Below are 15,219 nucleotides of genomic sequence, written 5' to 3'. Positions count from 1 at the left end.
TCTGTCATCAGCTCTAAGTGTACTGATGTAAAGTGGGCAAACTGTCTCTTTTAGTTTTCATTCCCATCCTTGGTGCACTTTTTGGAGCTATGATGTCTTACATTATTGGGATAAGTCTAAGACTAGCCAGGAAATCAGGCGAGAAGATCAAGACAGTTGGCCCTAATGGGGTAGGATGTATAAATCTGACTCTGATTGTAAGTGAGGCCTTCCAGCCCAATTATTAATATAGCTTTCCACCTTTCAATCTTTTACAAATGTATTCTGTCCTTTTAACAGTGTGCCGCCCTAGACTGTGGTTCATTTATGTCCTAAAAAAATCTTCACCAGCAAATTAAAAAAACATATGTTTCCTGGGTAGCACTTAAATCAGGGTCCTAGGCCTAATATCCCTCTTGAACCAGCTATATAAATCTCTTATTGATATCTCAGTTATTCACAAACATAGATATTCGTTGAGCTATATTCCAATTTTTTCCTGATTGAGCATAAATGGAACACTCCTTTTGAATGTGAATAGTTAGGCCTCCAAGAACTATGGGAGCAGGCTACCACCCACACTACCCCTTCTGAAATGCATCACCTAGCATCTAAATCACATAAATAATGTCTGCTGTTTTCTATCATTGTAGACAGTAGATTACGAGGAAAAAAAGTTCTACAGTTTGAAAGTGGAGGCTGCTAATATCCATATAGATCCTCGATTCCTCAGCCGAGGGCCTTTCAAAGACACTGCCACTGTGAAAATTACTATAGAAGATGCTGATGAACCACCGATGTTTATGAACCCAAGCTACAACTTTGAAGTCTTCGAGAATGCTCCAGCAGACACGATTGTTGGAAGAGTTCATGCCAAGGACCCTGATGCAGCAAATGTTCCTGTAAAGTACGTTTCTTTTTGTGATTCTGTGTGCTATACCTGATCATGCTGAAGGGAATGAACACTGTATATACAGTATTTTCAGTTTTTATTATGTTACCTTCTTCTTGAGAGCTGTATAAGAACTGACGGACAATATATCCAACAAGAACACAAATAGCAATGACATTTTTTTTAACTGGCATGAGAAGGTTAAATCTTCTGCCATCTTCTTTGTGTCTGTCCCAGCTGTCAAGATTGCCCTTCTCCAACTCCTATTTCAATATTTTGAAATATTTTCAGTCCTTATGACTTGATTTAATCATATTGTAAGGCTGCCATTACATCTTCAAGCTGCTGTGTTTGTCCTCTTGTCTGGCTTATACTTTAGGTTCCATCCCACTTCTTGTAAGCTCAGGCATCATGGACAATACCCCATATAGTCTTCAGAACTTCAGACAGTCGTATTATCATGCTGCCTGAGTTTAGTGAGGGTGTTCTTGTTAGCAAGAATCAGCAAAACCTGTGTTTTGCGTGCTTAAAAGTGTAGTTTTTAAATGGTGGCTTACGTTAGAACATTCTGATGTATCAATGCCATTGAAGCCCACCAACAGACTAAAGACAAGGAGGAAGGGGCTCCAGAATAAATGTGAGAGAATGTCAAATTTAAGTTGCAATTGGAACAGGAGTAGAGGAGATATCTTCCAATGACATCACTTGTCTGATGAATAGTTGTTGTGTGGTCCTGAAACATTGCTTTTCTACGTGATCATGCAATAATAAAAACATTTGCACTTTCAGACACACTTGTCGGTATGCTGGACAAAATGTGAACCAGATGGAAGTCACTGCAGCACTCTTTTAATCCCATGAACAATTAAAACGTTTTACATATGATTTAGGAAACAATGCTTGACGTAGAAGTTCACTCAAATTCTAACTATACTTAAAATCTGCTACTGCCCCTATTCTAAACCTATTCTAACTATCCTGTAAATGCAAGATGTCTATACTTACCTTTATTGAGGGCACTGTGGTCCACTCACATGATCTCAGTGAAAAGGAGATTGCCGACAATGGCTACAGAGCTTGGGTGATCATGTTGCCCATAGGCTTACTATGGGGCATCCATTGCTGGCTGTCTCTCCTCTACACTGAAGCCAGTGCTGGGACCAGATCATGAGACCTGACTGGAGAGCCTTTAGCATAGGTAAGTATAGAAATATATACATATTCCCTTTTACAGGGTAGTTAGAATAGGTTTAGAATGGGGGTGAGAGAAGGTTTAAATGAGAAGTATGGGACTTGTTTTTTTAAATCCTACTTACCTAGGTGGATGCAACATCAGACCGATGCTGGAGCGCTGGGCTGTGAAGGGGAAAGGAGAGGCTGGATCGGGCTCCCAGCGGCTCACTGAGAGCCTGAGCCAGGTGCCGCTTCAGACTCTGGGATGGATCCTACTTTAACCCCCCTGGCGGTATTCCCGAGTGTAGCTCGGGGTAAAGTTTCAGTACCAAAAGCGGTAACCCCGAGCTACACTCGGGCTTACCATGTAGCGCTTCTCCGGGATCCCTCGATCACTTACCTTGTCCTGTGCTCCCGCGATGTCCCTCCTGCAGTGTCCCCGGCAATGTCCTCCGGCAGATGCCGGCATCTGTCATCTGGGTTCCGTCCTCTGCGAGTGTCGGGACGTACGGGGGACGGAACGGTGGGAAATTTGAAAATGACAAAGAGTGACATTCACTAAATTCACTAAAATCGCATAGTTAAACATTCCTGTATCAAACCATTTCACATACATTTTGTCTCGAGTGCTTTGTCCTGTGCCCTGCCTGCATTTTTACTGTTCTGCCTGGAAATGTCCATGGCGTCCAAAAAGCGTCCCTTTAGGTCAAAATCGGTTTTAGACCGGCTAGAGAACAGCGATAGTAAATCAGAACCACTTGCAGAATTGAGTGATAATGATTTGTGGGGAAATTCGTCATCAGACACTGAAAACGATTTTGCAACTTTGCTCAGTGATGTGCGAACTTGGCGCTATATTTCAAATTTCAGTGTTTTTGGTTTGATTATATTATTGAATTAAATTTATTATTATATTATTATTTTTTATGATTATTTATTAAATTATAATTTATGATTTCGTGTTTCAAATTGTAACATACCCGGGATGTTTACTAGACTCTTGTTCGGACAGATTTCAGTGAGTTATTCCTAAAAATGACAGGCCTACAATAAAAAAAATACATATTTCCATGCAAAAAAATGTACCTCTTTGAGCACAGAAATATGGACATAATCAGACCGCTAGGGAGGTTAAAGTCGGGATCTTTCCCCAACCTTGACCATTTTAGTGATTTCAGCCGACGGCGGGCTTCAGCCCACTGTCAGCTGAAAATGGGTCGCAGGAGTGCAAAACTAACTGCACTCCTGTGATCCACAGGAGAAGTACAGCCAAAAGAGCTTTGGCTGTACTTCTCCTTTAAGTATAGTTAGGACTTGACTGAACTTGCACTTTATTTAGTAAAAGGAAAAAAAAACCAGACATTAGTAAATAGGGCTAGCAATTAAATCAAATGGATGTTTTAGCTTTTCTGTTGTATTTGAGCTCCCAGGTGTGCTGCTGACTTAACGGGTCATATCCATAATATAACATGACTCAGTATATCTGCTCTGTTAGCTTTCCGTGTTATCACAACATGGAGCAGATACTAGGGCTCAGTGTAATTGCAGTACTGAATCATTAAAGCACAGTTTCCCCCATGAATAAATAAGACAGGGGCTCAGACAACAGTAAGACACAGCGCCAGAACGTCTTCTGTCTCCGAAGCCATTGCATTTTGCACGGTACTTAAATCTTAAACCGCTTAGTAAATGTAAACACTCAGTCACAAGATTGTTAAGCCAGTATCATTTAGTTAGAGCTCACATTGAAATGAAAGGTACTTAATGTCCCATTGAGATTATACCGGACTGCCAACATAAACTGCATTACAGCCCATCGTTCAAATTGATGCTGTTAACCTCCCGTCTGACACCCTAGGCCGAGTGCAGGGGTTATGGATTACTGAACCCAACTCCTGATTCATTAATGGGTTCCTTGGTGAATTTTGAGCTTGTTTGGCTGCTTGGACATTGATAATCGGGAGCAGAGGTTGATTATCCAATTACATTTATCGACGTACAAACCAATAAACCGTATGTGTTGTGTTTACAAAAATCATTAAAAACACATCAGACTAAAAGCATTAACAACCCCCTCCCGAGTTCACTTAGACATTTATTATATAGAAAGGTTTCTGACAGCAAATAAGTATACCTAAAACAAGAATCCTTCTTGGATAAGCCATTTCTAACTTTCTAAAAAAAAACAAAAAACAAAACAGGATATTGTGGGACAGGACATTAACCTCCCTGGCAGTATTCCTGAGTGTAGCTCGGGGTAAATTTCAGTACCACAAGCGGCAACCCCGAGCTACACTCAGGTTAACCATGCGGCGTTGCTCAGGGATTCCCTGCAGCGCTTACCTTGTCCTTCGCTCCCGTGATGTGTCCCCTGCAGCATCCCCGGCCATCTCCTCCGGCTTCCATGTTCCGGTCCCTGCGAGCGTAGGGACGTACGGGGCATACGGGGGCCAGAACCGGCGGCAAATTTTCAAATTTTAGAAACTGTCATTTTCTAATAAACGAAAATGACATAGTAAAACATTACTGTTTCAAACCATTTCACATACATTTTGTCCCTACTGCTTTGTCCTGTGCCCTGCCTGCATTTTGACTGTTCTTTCTGCCTGGAAACTTAGAAAAGTCCATGGCGTCCAAAAAGCATCCCTTTACGTCAAAAGCGGTTTTAGACCGGCTAGAGAACAGCGATAGTAAATCAGAACTACTTGCAGAATTGAGTGATAATGATTCGTGGAGAAATTCGTCATCAGACACTGAAAACGATTTTGCGACTTTGCTCAGTGATGTGCGAACTTGGCGCTATATTTCAAATTTCAGTGTTTTTGGTTTGATTATATTATTGAATTAAATTTATTATTATATTATTATTTTTTATGATTATTTATTAAATTATAATTTATGATTTCATGTTTCAAGTTTTATCCTACCCGGGATGTTTACTAGACTCTTGTTCGGACAGATTTCAGTGAGTTATTCCTAAAAATTACAGCCTACAATATAAAACGCCAAATTTCCATGCAAAATTAATGGTACCGCTTTCAGCACCAAAAATCTGAACTAATCATACCGCCAGGGAGGTTAAAGTGTATGTAAAGTCAAGACTTCTTTTTTAGTTTTGGATAGAGTGGGTAGGGGTCTGTCCCTCTACCAAATCTTTATTCCTGCCCATGTCCCCACTGGCAAGATTTATCCTTCTATTTGTTCTTGGTGACCATTGTCACCAACAGAGAGAAAGGAGAAATCCTATGTTTTAGAATTGCTGTGAGCAGGGGCGGACTGACCATTTGGAAACTCGGGCACTGCCCGAGGGCCCGGGGTCAGTAGGGGGCCCCATGAGATGCCCCTGGTACCTTTTTCATAGGCTTTTTTGAGTTTGGGCAAGGACACAGGGGCCCCACAATCCCCTATTGCCCATGGGCCCCTTGAGTTGTCAGTCCGCCCCTGGCTGTGAGAGCAAATGGTGAGAGGAAATGACAGCTGTCTAAAGCTGTCCATACACTGCATGAATATTGGTCAATTTCTGCTGGATCAACAATCAAAATTCCAGCTGTGGGTTGCTCTGTTGGCATCACCTGGTTCAAATTTTATCAAAGGAGCCAGGTGTAAAATTGATGGCCGAACAATGTATTCATCCAATCAGATGTAGTCTCTGTTAGGGTACTCAGCAGTCAAGAGTCCCACCAGCTGTTGGCATTTGTTGGCATCACCTGGTTCAAATTTTGTCAAAGGAGCTGTATGTAAAATTTATGGCCGAACAATGTCTTCATCCAATCAGATGTAGTCTCTGTTAGGGTACTCAGCAGTCAAGAGTCCCACCAGCTGCTGAATACAATAGCCAGCAGGGAGATTCTTTGCATGTCAGGATCGTGCATAAAATCTCATGGTTTCTCGACATGCAAAAAAATGTGCTGTCCTTTAGCAGATGCACGGCAGTGCCATTAATTGGCATGCGGTACGGTCAGGGTCCGGGACTTCATTTCTGGGTTTGTTGTATATAGGGCAGCCCACTTAAATGAATGGGCTGCCCTTCTTATGTGTGGGAACATGCAGAAAACGTGCTTGCATACGCATGCACTCCATTGCACCGGCCCTGGGGGATCAATTGATTTCTCTATGTAAGCCTGCAGGGCTGAACAAGTGAAATGTAAAGGTGTATATTACTTAAGTAGCAGAAAGGGTAAGGAGTTTTTCAGCAGAAGAGACCTACAAATTATCTTCTACCAAAAACAATGCCTCTCAGCAATATTTTTTGCAGACTTTTCCTTTTTTAAGTATCCTCTATCCTTTTGACAGTGTGTTGCCTTAAACTATGGTTCATTTATGTCCTGAAAGTCTGCACTGGTAAATGAAAAACCATATGCTTTCTGGGGTAGTACGTAAATCAGGGTCCCCAATCCATACAATGAATAAGGCTTATAGCCCTTGTAACCATCTAACTAAATTACTTATAGATATATCAGTTATTCACTAGACCTATGTATGCTGTGGTCAGGGGCGGGCTGACCATTTGGAAACTCGGGCACTGCCCGAGGTCCCCGAGTCAGTAGGGGACCCCATGAGATGCCCTTGGTACCTTTTTCATAGGCTTTTTTGAGTTTGGGCAAGGACACAGGGGCCCCATGATCCCTTATTGCCCATGAGTGTCAGTCTGCCCCTGGCAGTGGTATCTAGAACCAAGCCTTCTGTAGCAGATCCTTTAGGCCCTGCTAGAGCCTCCATGGATCAGACTTGTTTTTCCAGCACATCCCACAAATGCTTGATTGAAATGAGATCTAGAGAGTTAGGAGGCCAAGTCCAAATCTCGAACTTGTTATTGTGTTCCTCAAACCATTCTTGAACAGTTTTTGGAGCATGGCAGGGCGTGTTATCCTGCTGAATACTGTAGCTGTAGACGTTTAAGAAATAAACACTTACCAGCCTGTGGAGTCCAGCATTGTCTTCACCAGAGCTCTTTCTTCGTAGGACTTCTGAATCCCGCTTATTGTTGTTTTTGTTTATTTTCTTGTTGTTTCACAGCACTTTCCTCCATGGTACATGCACAAGATTGCATGGTGCTGTCAGACTTGTCCTGAAGTCTCCTGGGACATGTGACATTCCCCTGAAGTTGTGAATGGGGGGCAAGAGTCATGCCTAGTCGAGAAATGCAGATGTGGGCTTGAGTACCTGTCAGAAAAAGGTACCTACTCCCAGAAAAAGGAGGCAGCTGAGCAGTACTTTCCCTTTAAACCGAAGATCTGCATTAACTTTCCTCTGCTCCCCTTCTTGCTGATCTGGGAGCGATCTGTAAAATGAGGAGAGGTGAGACATCTCATTAATCTCATTTAATGAAGAGAACCTGTCAGTAGAAAATCATTACAAAAGGGTCTTTTTTGTCTCTTATGTGATGAAAAAAAAAGTAGGCAAAAAAAATTAAATTAGAAAAAAAAGTTACACCTGAGCAAATAAAATCCCCCTCCCCCCAAAAAAATTGTGAGGCCCCCAACCTCAACATACACGAACATATAAACATAAACGCTCATGTCAGGGGCACCTACACATGTGTTTGTGATGCACGTTACATATCAACACGCCCTAGTGAGAGCAATATTTCTAGTATCATATCCCCCGTGTTGCTAAACTGCTAAACTGATGACCTGTAGGGGCTTTTAAAACATTGCCTATGGCAAATATAGGGTACTGAAGTTTGTCACCATTTCACAGGCACATGCAATTTTAAAGTTTGACATGTTGGGTATCTTTTTATTCAGCTCAACCTCAAGTTTTATAATTTATTAAAAAATTGGTAATTTATTACACTAGGGTGCTCTAAAATTACCTTTAGTGTATTTTTTACTGGCATTTTGCGCTTTCTAGACCTTTGAGCTAATATATGACATGGTGATGATGATAAATTGGCTCTACCACTATTTTATTCTCTAGGTTTTATATGCTTTCAGAAAATATATAATATTTTGAGGGTTTTATTTAATCTTCAGGCCTAAAAGGACTTTTAAAACGTATGCAAAAAACGTCTCTGGCAGCAAAAAGGTTAAATATAAATGTACATGGAAAAATTATTATATATAAATATTTTTTTTTATTCCCAAGAAAGCAATTGTACGTTACTGTTCATCTTTGTCTAAATCCATGTACAGAGCTCATTAACAGCAAAAAATTCTCTAGATTTATCCCTTAACCGATATTCCCTTGGCAGTCATCCAGCAAGGATGCTAACTATAGTGCCTGTTTTATATATGATAGATATGGGAGGGGGCACACCAGGAATCCTAAAAATGGCATGCCACCATAAAAATATGACACCGCAAGAAAGTAAAATGTGAAAATTGTGTGCTAGATAAACTTACAGCAATAACTCAGAATGAGAGCTTTCGGACTATCCATGATAGCTTTCCCTTACGCAATTTAAACTTTTTGTTTATCTCTTTTTTGGAGGAGAGATTACCGCATTTGCCTGGCTAGGACAGCAGAACGAGTTTGTCAGTAACAGATACCCACGGCCTGTCGGAGTCCTCTGTGGGTGTAAACAGGCCTTTATTAATGTTTTCATTTGCTCACTGTGTAATAAGTGGCACAGCCCCGTACGACAGCCATAAAATGAATTTCCACGAAAAGGTCCTCTATATATTTTTCTGACGTTCCAATGCCTAGGAGACATTCTTTTCCCTCGAGTTTTATTTTAAGTATTCACAGATCTATTGTGATTGCCTATAGCCTAGTCATATCCTCGCTGTATCAGATATTGCAGAGAAAACGTCAGAAACGTTATACTCTATGAATGTAATGCAGATCACCAATCATAAAGGCTTTTCTATTAACAGTGGGATTTAATTATTAAAGAAATTTAAATTTTATTCTATATAGCTCTCAAGTAATATGCAAATGAGAAAAAAGACACTTATGAAGATGTATGTAAAAATGAGGCTCTAAAAAAAGTCAACTTGTATTGTTGTGAACAACCTTGACTCCATCCATTGGCCCTTTGCATAACGTGCTGAAGCTACAGAAGTTATTAAACAGCCTCCATGGGGATTTATTATTATTAGAGTGTATTGTATACAACTGCATGAGCTGCCTGCTTACCAACATGCAGCGATTATTGTTTTCTGCTGGCGGGGAAGGCTCCCCACCTGCACAATCCGATAGCACCAAGGAAGGGTTTCCCCTATAAACAATGAAAGTGTTAATGGGGAAATAGAGCAATTTTCTTTCCTTCCACCCTTTGTTGAAGGAAAGAAAATTGCATGATGTATGCTCTGCCTTATGCTCCTATTGAGTCTAATGAGTTAATCTGAATTTACTAGACGTTCCGCCATTGAAATAACATTGAATTTGGTAACAAATTGTAAAATTATCTTCCAAATGAAGGGATGTAAGGCAAGGTAGGTCACAGGAGAACTTTTGGTCACAGGAGAACAAAAGAAAATGTACTCCCGTGACCCACAAGAGAAGTATGGCCAAAAAAGCTTTGACCATCCTTCTCTTTTAATCAGCTGCTGAAAAAAGATTCCAAAAAAAACCTGAGAGTTTAACATAACTTTGAGTTGTTAGCCTATATATCATTTCTCCAATTACATTAAATATTTCAAATCATACAATTGTCTTTCTTTATGTAGCACTACCCCCTTAGGAGTTGCTGAATTGGTTTCAGGTTCCCTGTGGATCTGGGCCCCTATCTGAAAGCCAAATCCCCACTGACACCACAGTATACTCTTTCTTGGAATAATGTACCACCAGTAAAGTGAATTCACACATGGATTGTAGTAAGCTAGTAAGAGGTTTATAGCAAACTTCAATATGACTTGGTTACAGAGTCGGCATGTGTAAAATCAATTGCTACTAGTATTAAAAAGCCTGCTTTTCAGAAACTAACCCAATACCTTCAACTTGAGGTGGTCTTACAGTCCCTAATGAAAAAGCTGGAACTATCAAACAGGTAGACTAGCTCACTTAGGGCCCTCAGGAGCTGAGGGAAAGGAGATAGCCTTAAAATAGGGAAAATAGCTCTTTACCCCAAAACAACCAATATTCTGTAAAGGCTAGAAAGAGTCTTCTGCACGTGTGATGGTGCCCAGTTGGTGCACAGTGAAAGGAAGGGTGGGTGTAACTCTCTGAGAAAAGTGTAATAATGAGAAGGAAAAATAACACTCCCCTGTCAGCAGCAATTTTACAGATGTAATGTTCCTTTAAGGCAGTAGTCACTAGCGAATCTAAAGCAATAAGTGACCAGACTGGTAAAAGTGGTAGCTGGCATAGAGCAACAGTACAAGACTTTTGGCACAATAGGGAAAAGGCCTCCTTAGCGGTGTGAATTGATGATGATGGTGAAACAGCGGTGGTTCAGGCTGTGGACTGACCGTCCTGCTATCAGTTCTGATGATATGGCTGTGCTTAGTGTAGTCAGACAATGGCAGGTAAAGGAACTAGGCTGCAACTTCTAATAGCTATGTGCAATGTCTGCAACTGTGTGCAAGCAAATAATAATAAAAAATAAGAAAGGTAGAGCAGGTGTCAGTGTTCCCTGTCCTTGATAATGTTTGGGACTCTCTCACCCGAGTGATGGCGTCTGGCGAACTCTGGTGGTCTCTCTCTCTTTCGATAAGGCCTCCACATACTCTCCGGTCCCACCTGCAGCGTTCCATCCAGTCACCTGCTAGCAGATTAACTTTCTCTATGATGTGGCAAAATCAGTGATCAGCAAACTCTTCTTGCCTCCTCTCTTTCTCCCTTTCCAGGGCCTGGTCCGGTTCTCCCACAGTCAGTGCACTCCTCTCTCCAGATCTCTCCCTTCTCACTTCCTGTCTCATCTCCTAGGCTTATATATATATATATATATACATACACACATATATAAGCCTACACCCACACACCAGCTCCTCTGGGAAATGTAGTTCTTTATGGCACTGTTCCTTAAAAAAGTCCTCTGATTCAACCTACAAGTTCCATGGGGCTGCTCTACAGAGTGTGAAAGCCACTGTTCTGCAGGACACTGCCATCTTGTGTTAGTTTTAACATCCTGCATCCTATTAGCAGGGTGTTACATTTAGGAGAGATATAAACCCAAAGGACACTTTTATGATACTACCATTCTTTCTCGGAATCTGTAGGTATTATAATTATCCCATGGGATATTAATCATCAAGTAACCTCATACAGTACTGTGGCCACAAGCTGTGCTATGACTGCACAAGTTTGCTCATGGGTCACAAGATGCCAACCCTTTACTGCTATAGCCAAACTGAGAACAAAACTTGAGGGTTTATATAAAAAAGGAAGTTCTGCCCCTTCTCCTCCTCCCCCACTTCTCTTCCACATTTGGAATAAATGTTTTGGAGGGGGGAGTAAGTACCTAGTTTTGAGAAATACCCATTCCCACTTCCAGTCGGAATGCCATGGGATCCACCGGAAGTTCTCCTGCCCCCTCCCTGCCCACAACTTTCTGGGGCCCGTCACAGGTCCCAAAAGCCTGTGGGAACATTCACAAAGGGAAGTCGGCTATGAAGCCATAAGAAATCATAGCCAGCTGCCCACAGTTAACATGCTGATGCTAGGGACTCAAATAAAAAGAGGAGGTTTTGGCGCACCAAGAAGGAAGGCACAAAGGTTCTCTAAGTAAATGGCGTCTCTGTCATATATTGGCTGTGATAAGTCCTTATTGTCAGTCTAGAGGTGAATCCAGCAACTTGACCAAGTGGCAGCTTGTTCCAAGAACTAGAAGCAACTCTGCACATGAACAAGACAAAGGAGAAAGGGAAGCAGTGCCATCTGAGTGCAGTATTGGACACCAAAAATATATTAACACATGATAGGCAACTCACATAAAACAGAAAAAGTGCTTATCAAGCATAGGTCAGTGCAGTCATCACACAGATCCATTTCCTCTACACACAGAAACCTCAAATGGTAGGGTGAGTTGCAGTGATGGTGCTTCCTGGAGGTTGAAGTGGTGGGCATGGCTATGTGTTATGTGTTAAACTGAACCTCTATGTGTTAAACTGAACCTCTCCAAAACCCAGTTTCTTGTCTTCCCCCCAGCCCGGACACCACCCCCCATTGACTTCTCCATCACATCCAACAACGCCACCATCAAACCCGCCCCGCAGGCCAGAGTACTTGGTGTCATTCTGGACTCCAACCTATCCTTCCAGCCCCAAGTCCAATCTTTAACAAACTCATGCAGACTCCACCTCCGCAACATCGCCAAAATCTGCACGTTCCTAACCCCAGAAACCACTAAACAGCTCATCCACTCCCTCATCATATCACGACTCGACTACTGCAACTCCCTCCTCACTGGCCTGCCTCGCCGCTGGCTATCCCCGCTTCAGTCGAACCTGAATACGGCTGCCAGACTCATTCACCTTTCCAACCGCTCCGTTTATGCCACCCCCCTCTGCCAATCCCTCCACTGGCTTCCGATTGCGCAACGGATCAAATTCAAAATCCTAACACTGACGTACAAAGCTGTCCACCGTACTGCCCCGAACTACATCACTGACCTAATATCCAAGTACCGCCCAGCACGCACACTCCGCTCCTCACAAGACCTCCTTCTCTCTAGTTCCTTGGTCTCCTCCTCCCATGCCCGCCTCCAGGACTTCTCCAGGGTGTCACCCATCCTCTGGAACTCCCTGCCCCAACCTATCAGATTATCACCTACTCTCCTCTCCTTTAGGCGCACCCTGAAAACCCACCTCTTCAGGGAAGCCTACCCCACCCCCTGCTTACCTGCCGACCTCCTCCACTCTTCCTACCACTCTATCCCCCACAGCTATCTCCTCCTGTGCCACCATCCCCTCCCTCCTAGATTGTAAGCTCGAAAGAGCAGGGCCCTCGATCCCCTCATGTTTTGCATTGTATTGTTATTGTTCTGTCACATGTTCTGTCCCCCTTTGTAATGTACAGTGCTGAGCGAACTATTGGCGCTTTATAAATACTGTATAATAATAATAATAATGTGTTAGGAATATGCGTGCTCCTTCATAAGGCCATCCGGAATATTAGGGACCAGAAGACAGGTGAACAACTAGCCTGGATGAGGACTGCGCTGGAGTCTTGGACTGGTGAGTGTCTATTTATTAAAAATCAGTAGCTACAGTTTTTGAAACTGCTGATTTTTGCACTTTACTAAAGCTCCTCTTTAAGGCAAATAGACTGTGTACTTGCAGTTGCACTTATTTTCCCCAGAGCTTAGTGAATGTGGTTCTGCTGATTTCCATCATCTAATCATGTGCAAGCAATAATGTTTTTTTTTAATTTCCCTTGGATATTCTTTACAAAAAGAAACTTCACCGCATTCACTAAGCTTTGAGGAAAATGAGTGCAACTGCACTTGCAAAGTGCCCAGTCTATTTGCCTTTAGTAAATCAATCCTCATATATCCTTAGGGGAATACTGTCCTACATCAACAAATACAATCTCATTGGTTTTCCTCTAAACAGGTGCTGGAAAGTGATGTCTTGCCATAAATATTACATGTCCTCGGAGATAAAACACCTACTACATCATTTCATTCACTAGTCTGTGTTATCTTGTATTTGGCATTATGTTATTTTTTTTTCATTAATAGAAAGGAAAGATCCTGATGTAGCAAAACGTTCTCTACATGCAGACATGAATAAATGATGAAGCTAAATTTCCTTTTAAAAGTTGTTTGATAGATTCCATTAATATTCGGATTTTGCCATGCCTGCTGCTGGGAAATGTCTCTCGAATGAATCTTTAATATGTAACACTTGAGCACTGGGCTGCTTAGTAATTTTCTTGTCTAATTACCCCGCGATCCTCCTCTTTAGGTATTCAATCGATCGGCACACTGACCTTGACAGATTTTTCAACATCCAAGAGGATGGTTACATCAAAACCACAAAGGCTTTGGACAGAGAGGAGAAAGACTGGCACAACATCTCTGTGATAGCAACTGAAGCCTGTAAGTATTCCCCAGATGGAGCAAATTCATTATGGAAGTCCCGTTTCAGAGAGCAATGGAGAGAGAACAGCTGCAGCGGGCAGCATTTCCTGCCTGCTCTGGCTGCGATGGAACTCCTCGTCAGAGATGAGTGAATTGATTAGCTTCAATTGATTTGCTGAATAGTCTGATCTCATTGGAAAATAAAGAAAAAAAAATTGTTGTTTTATTCATTGACATGAGTTGATGTCTATATAAACATTGCATTTATTTAAAGTTAAAAAAGAATTCAATCCAATTATGACATTATACAATTTGGTCCATTTGAAAATGACAATATTTTTTTTTTTTAAATTAAACCCTAACTGAATGGATTTTGATTTTCTTTAACCCCTTCTTGCACTCCTCATGTCCATTTAAAAAGTTCTAAATGCTCGGGGGGGGCAGGAATGATTGGCAATCATGTGACCACTGTCAATGACAGTTCAATAATGTGACCACTGTCAATGGCAGTTCAATCATGTGACCACTGTCTGACAGCTCAGTCGTGTGACCACTGTCAATGACAGCTCAACAATGTAAAACACTCTCAATGACAGCTCGGTGATATGACCACTGTCAATGACAGTTCAATCATGGGACCACTGTCAATGACAGTTCAATCATGTGACCACTGTCTATGACACCTCAGTTGTGTGACCACTGTCAATGACAACTCAATCCTGTTACCACTGTCAATGACAGCTCAATCATGCGACTACTGTCTATGACAGCTCAGTCATGTGACCACTGTCAATGACAGCTCAATCATGTGACCACTGTCAATGACAGCTCAATCATGTGACCACTGTCAATGGCAGTTCAATCATGGGACCACTGTCTATGACAGTTCAGTCATGGGACCACTGTCAATGAAAGCTCAGTCGTGTGACCACTGTCAATGACAGCTCAATCATGTGACCACTGTCAATGAAAGCTCAGTCGTGTAGTCGTGTGACCACTGTCAATGACAGCTCAATCATGTGACCACTGTCAATGAAAGCTCAGTCGTGTGACCACTGTCAATGATAGCTCAGTGATGTAACCACTGTCAATGACAGCTCAATCATGTGACCACTATCTATGACAGCTCGATGATGTGAACACTGTCAATGAAAGTTCATTCATTTGACCACTGTCTATGACAGCACGGACATGTGACCACTGTCAATGATAGCTCAGTGATGTAACCACTGTCAATGACAGCTCAATCATGTGACCACTATCTATG

General features: G+C 42.0%; 1 protein-coding gene across 1 annotated transcript in view; it reads left to right on the top strand.

The window, feature by feature from the left end:
* Nucleotides 1–15,219, top strand: part of CDH11 (cadherin 11) — a 230,552-nt gene that overhangs the window by 176,952 nt on the left and 38,381 nt on the right. The window contains exons 7-8 of the mRNA XM_089689825.1: nucleotides 633–886; nucleotides 13,837–13,970. Coding sequence (XP_089545951.1) covers nucleotides 633–886; nucleotides 13,837–13,970 — 388 coding nt within the window. The remainder of the gene's footprint in view (nucleotides 1–632; nucleotides 887–13,836; nucleotides 13,971–15,219) is intronic.

This window comes from Staurois parvus, unplaced genomic scaffold (genome assembly GCF_062004578.1).
Source record: "Staurois parvus isolate SC_StPar_1 unplaced genomic scaffold, SC_StPar_1.0 ptg000498l, whole genome shotgun sequence".
Lineage (NCBI taxonomy): Eukaryota > Metazoa > Chordata > Amphibia > Anura > Ranidae > Staurois > Staurois parvus.
The sequence above is the reverse complement of the archived record's forward strand: the minus strand, read 5'-3'. Positions and strand labels throughout refer to the sequence as shown.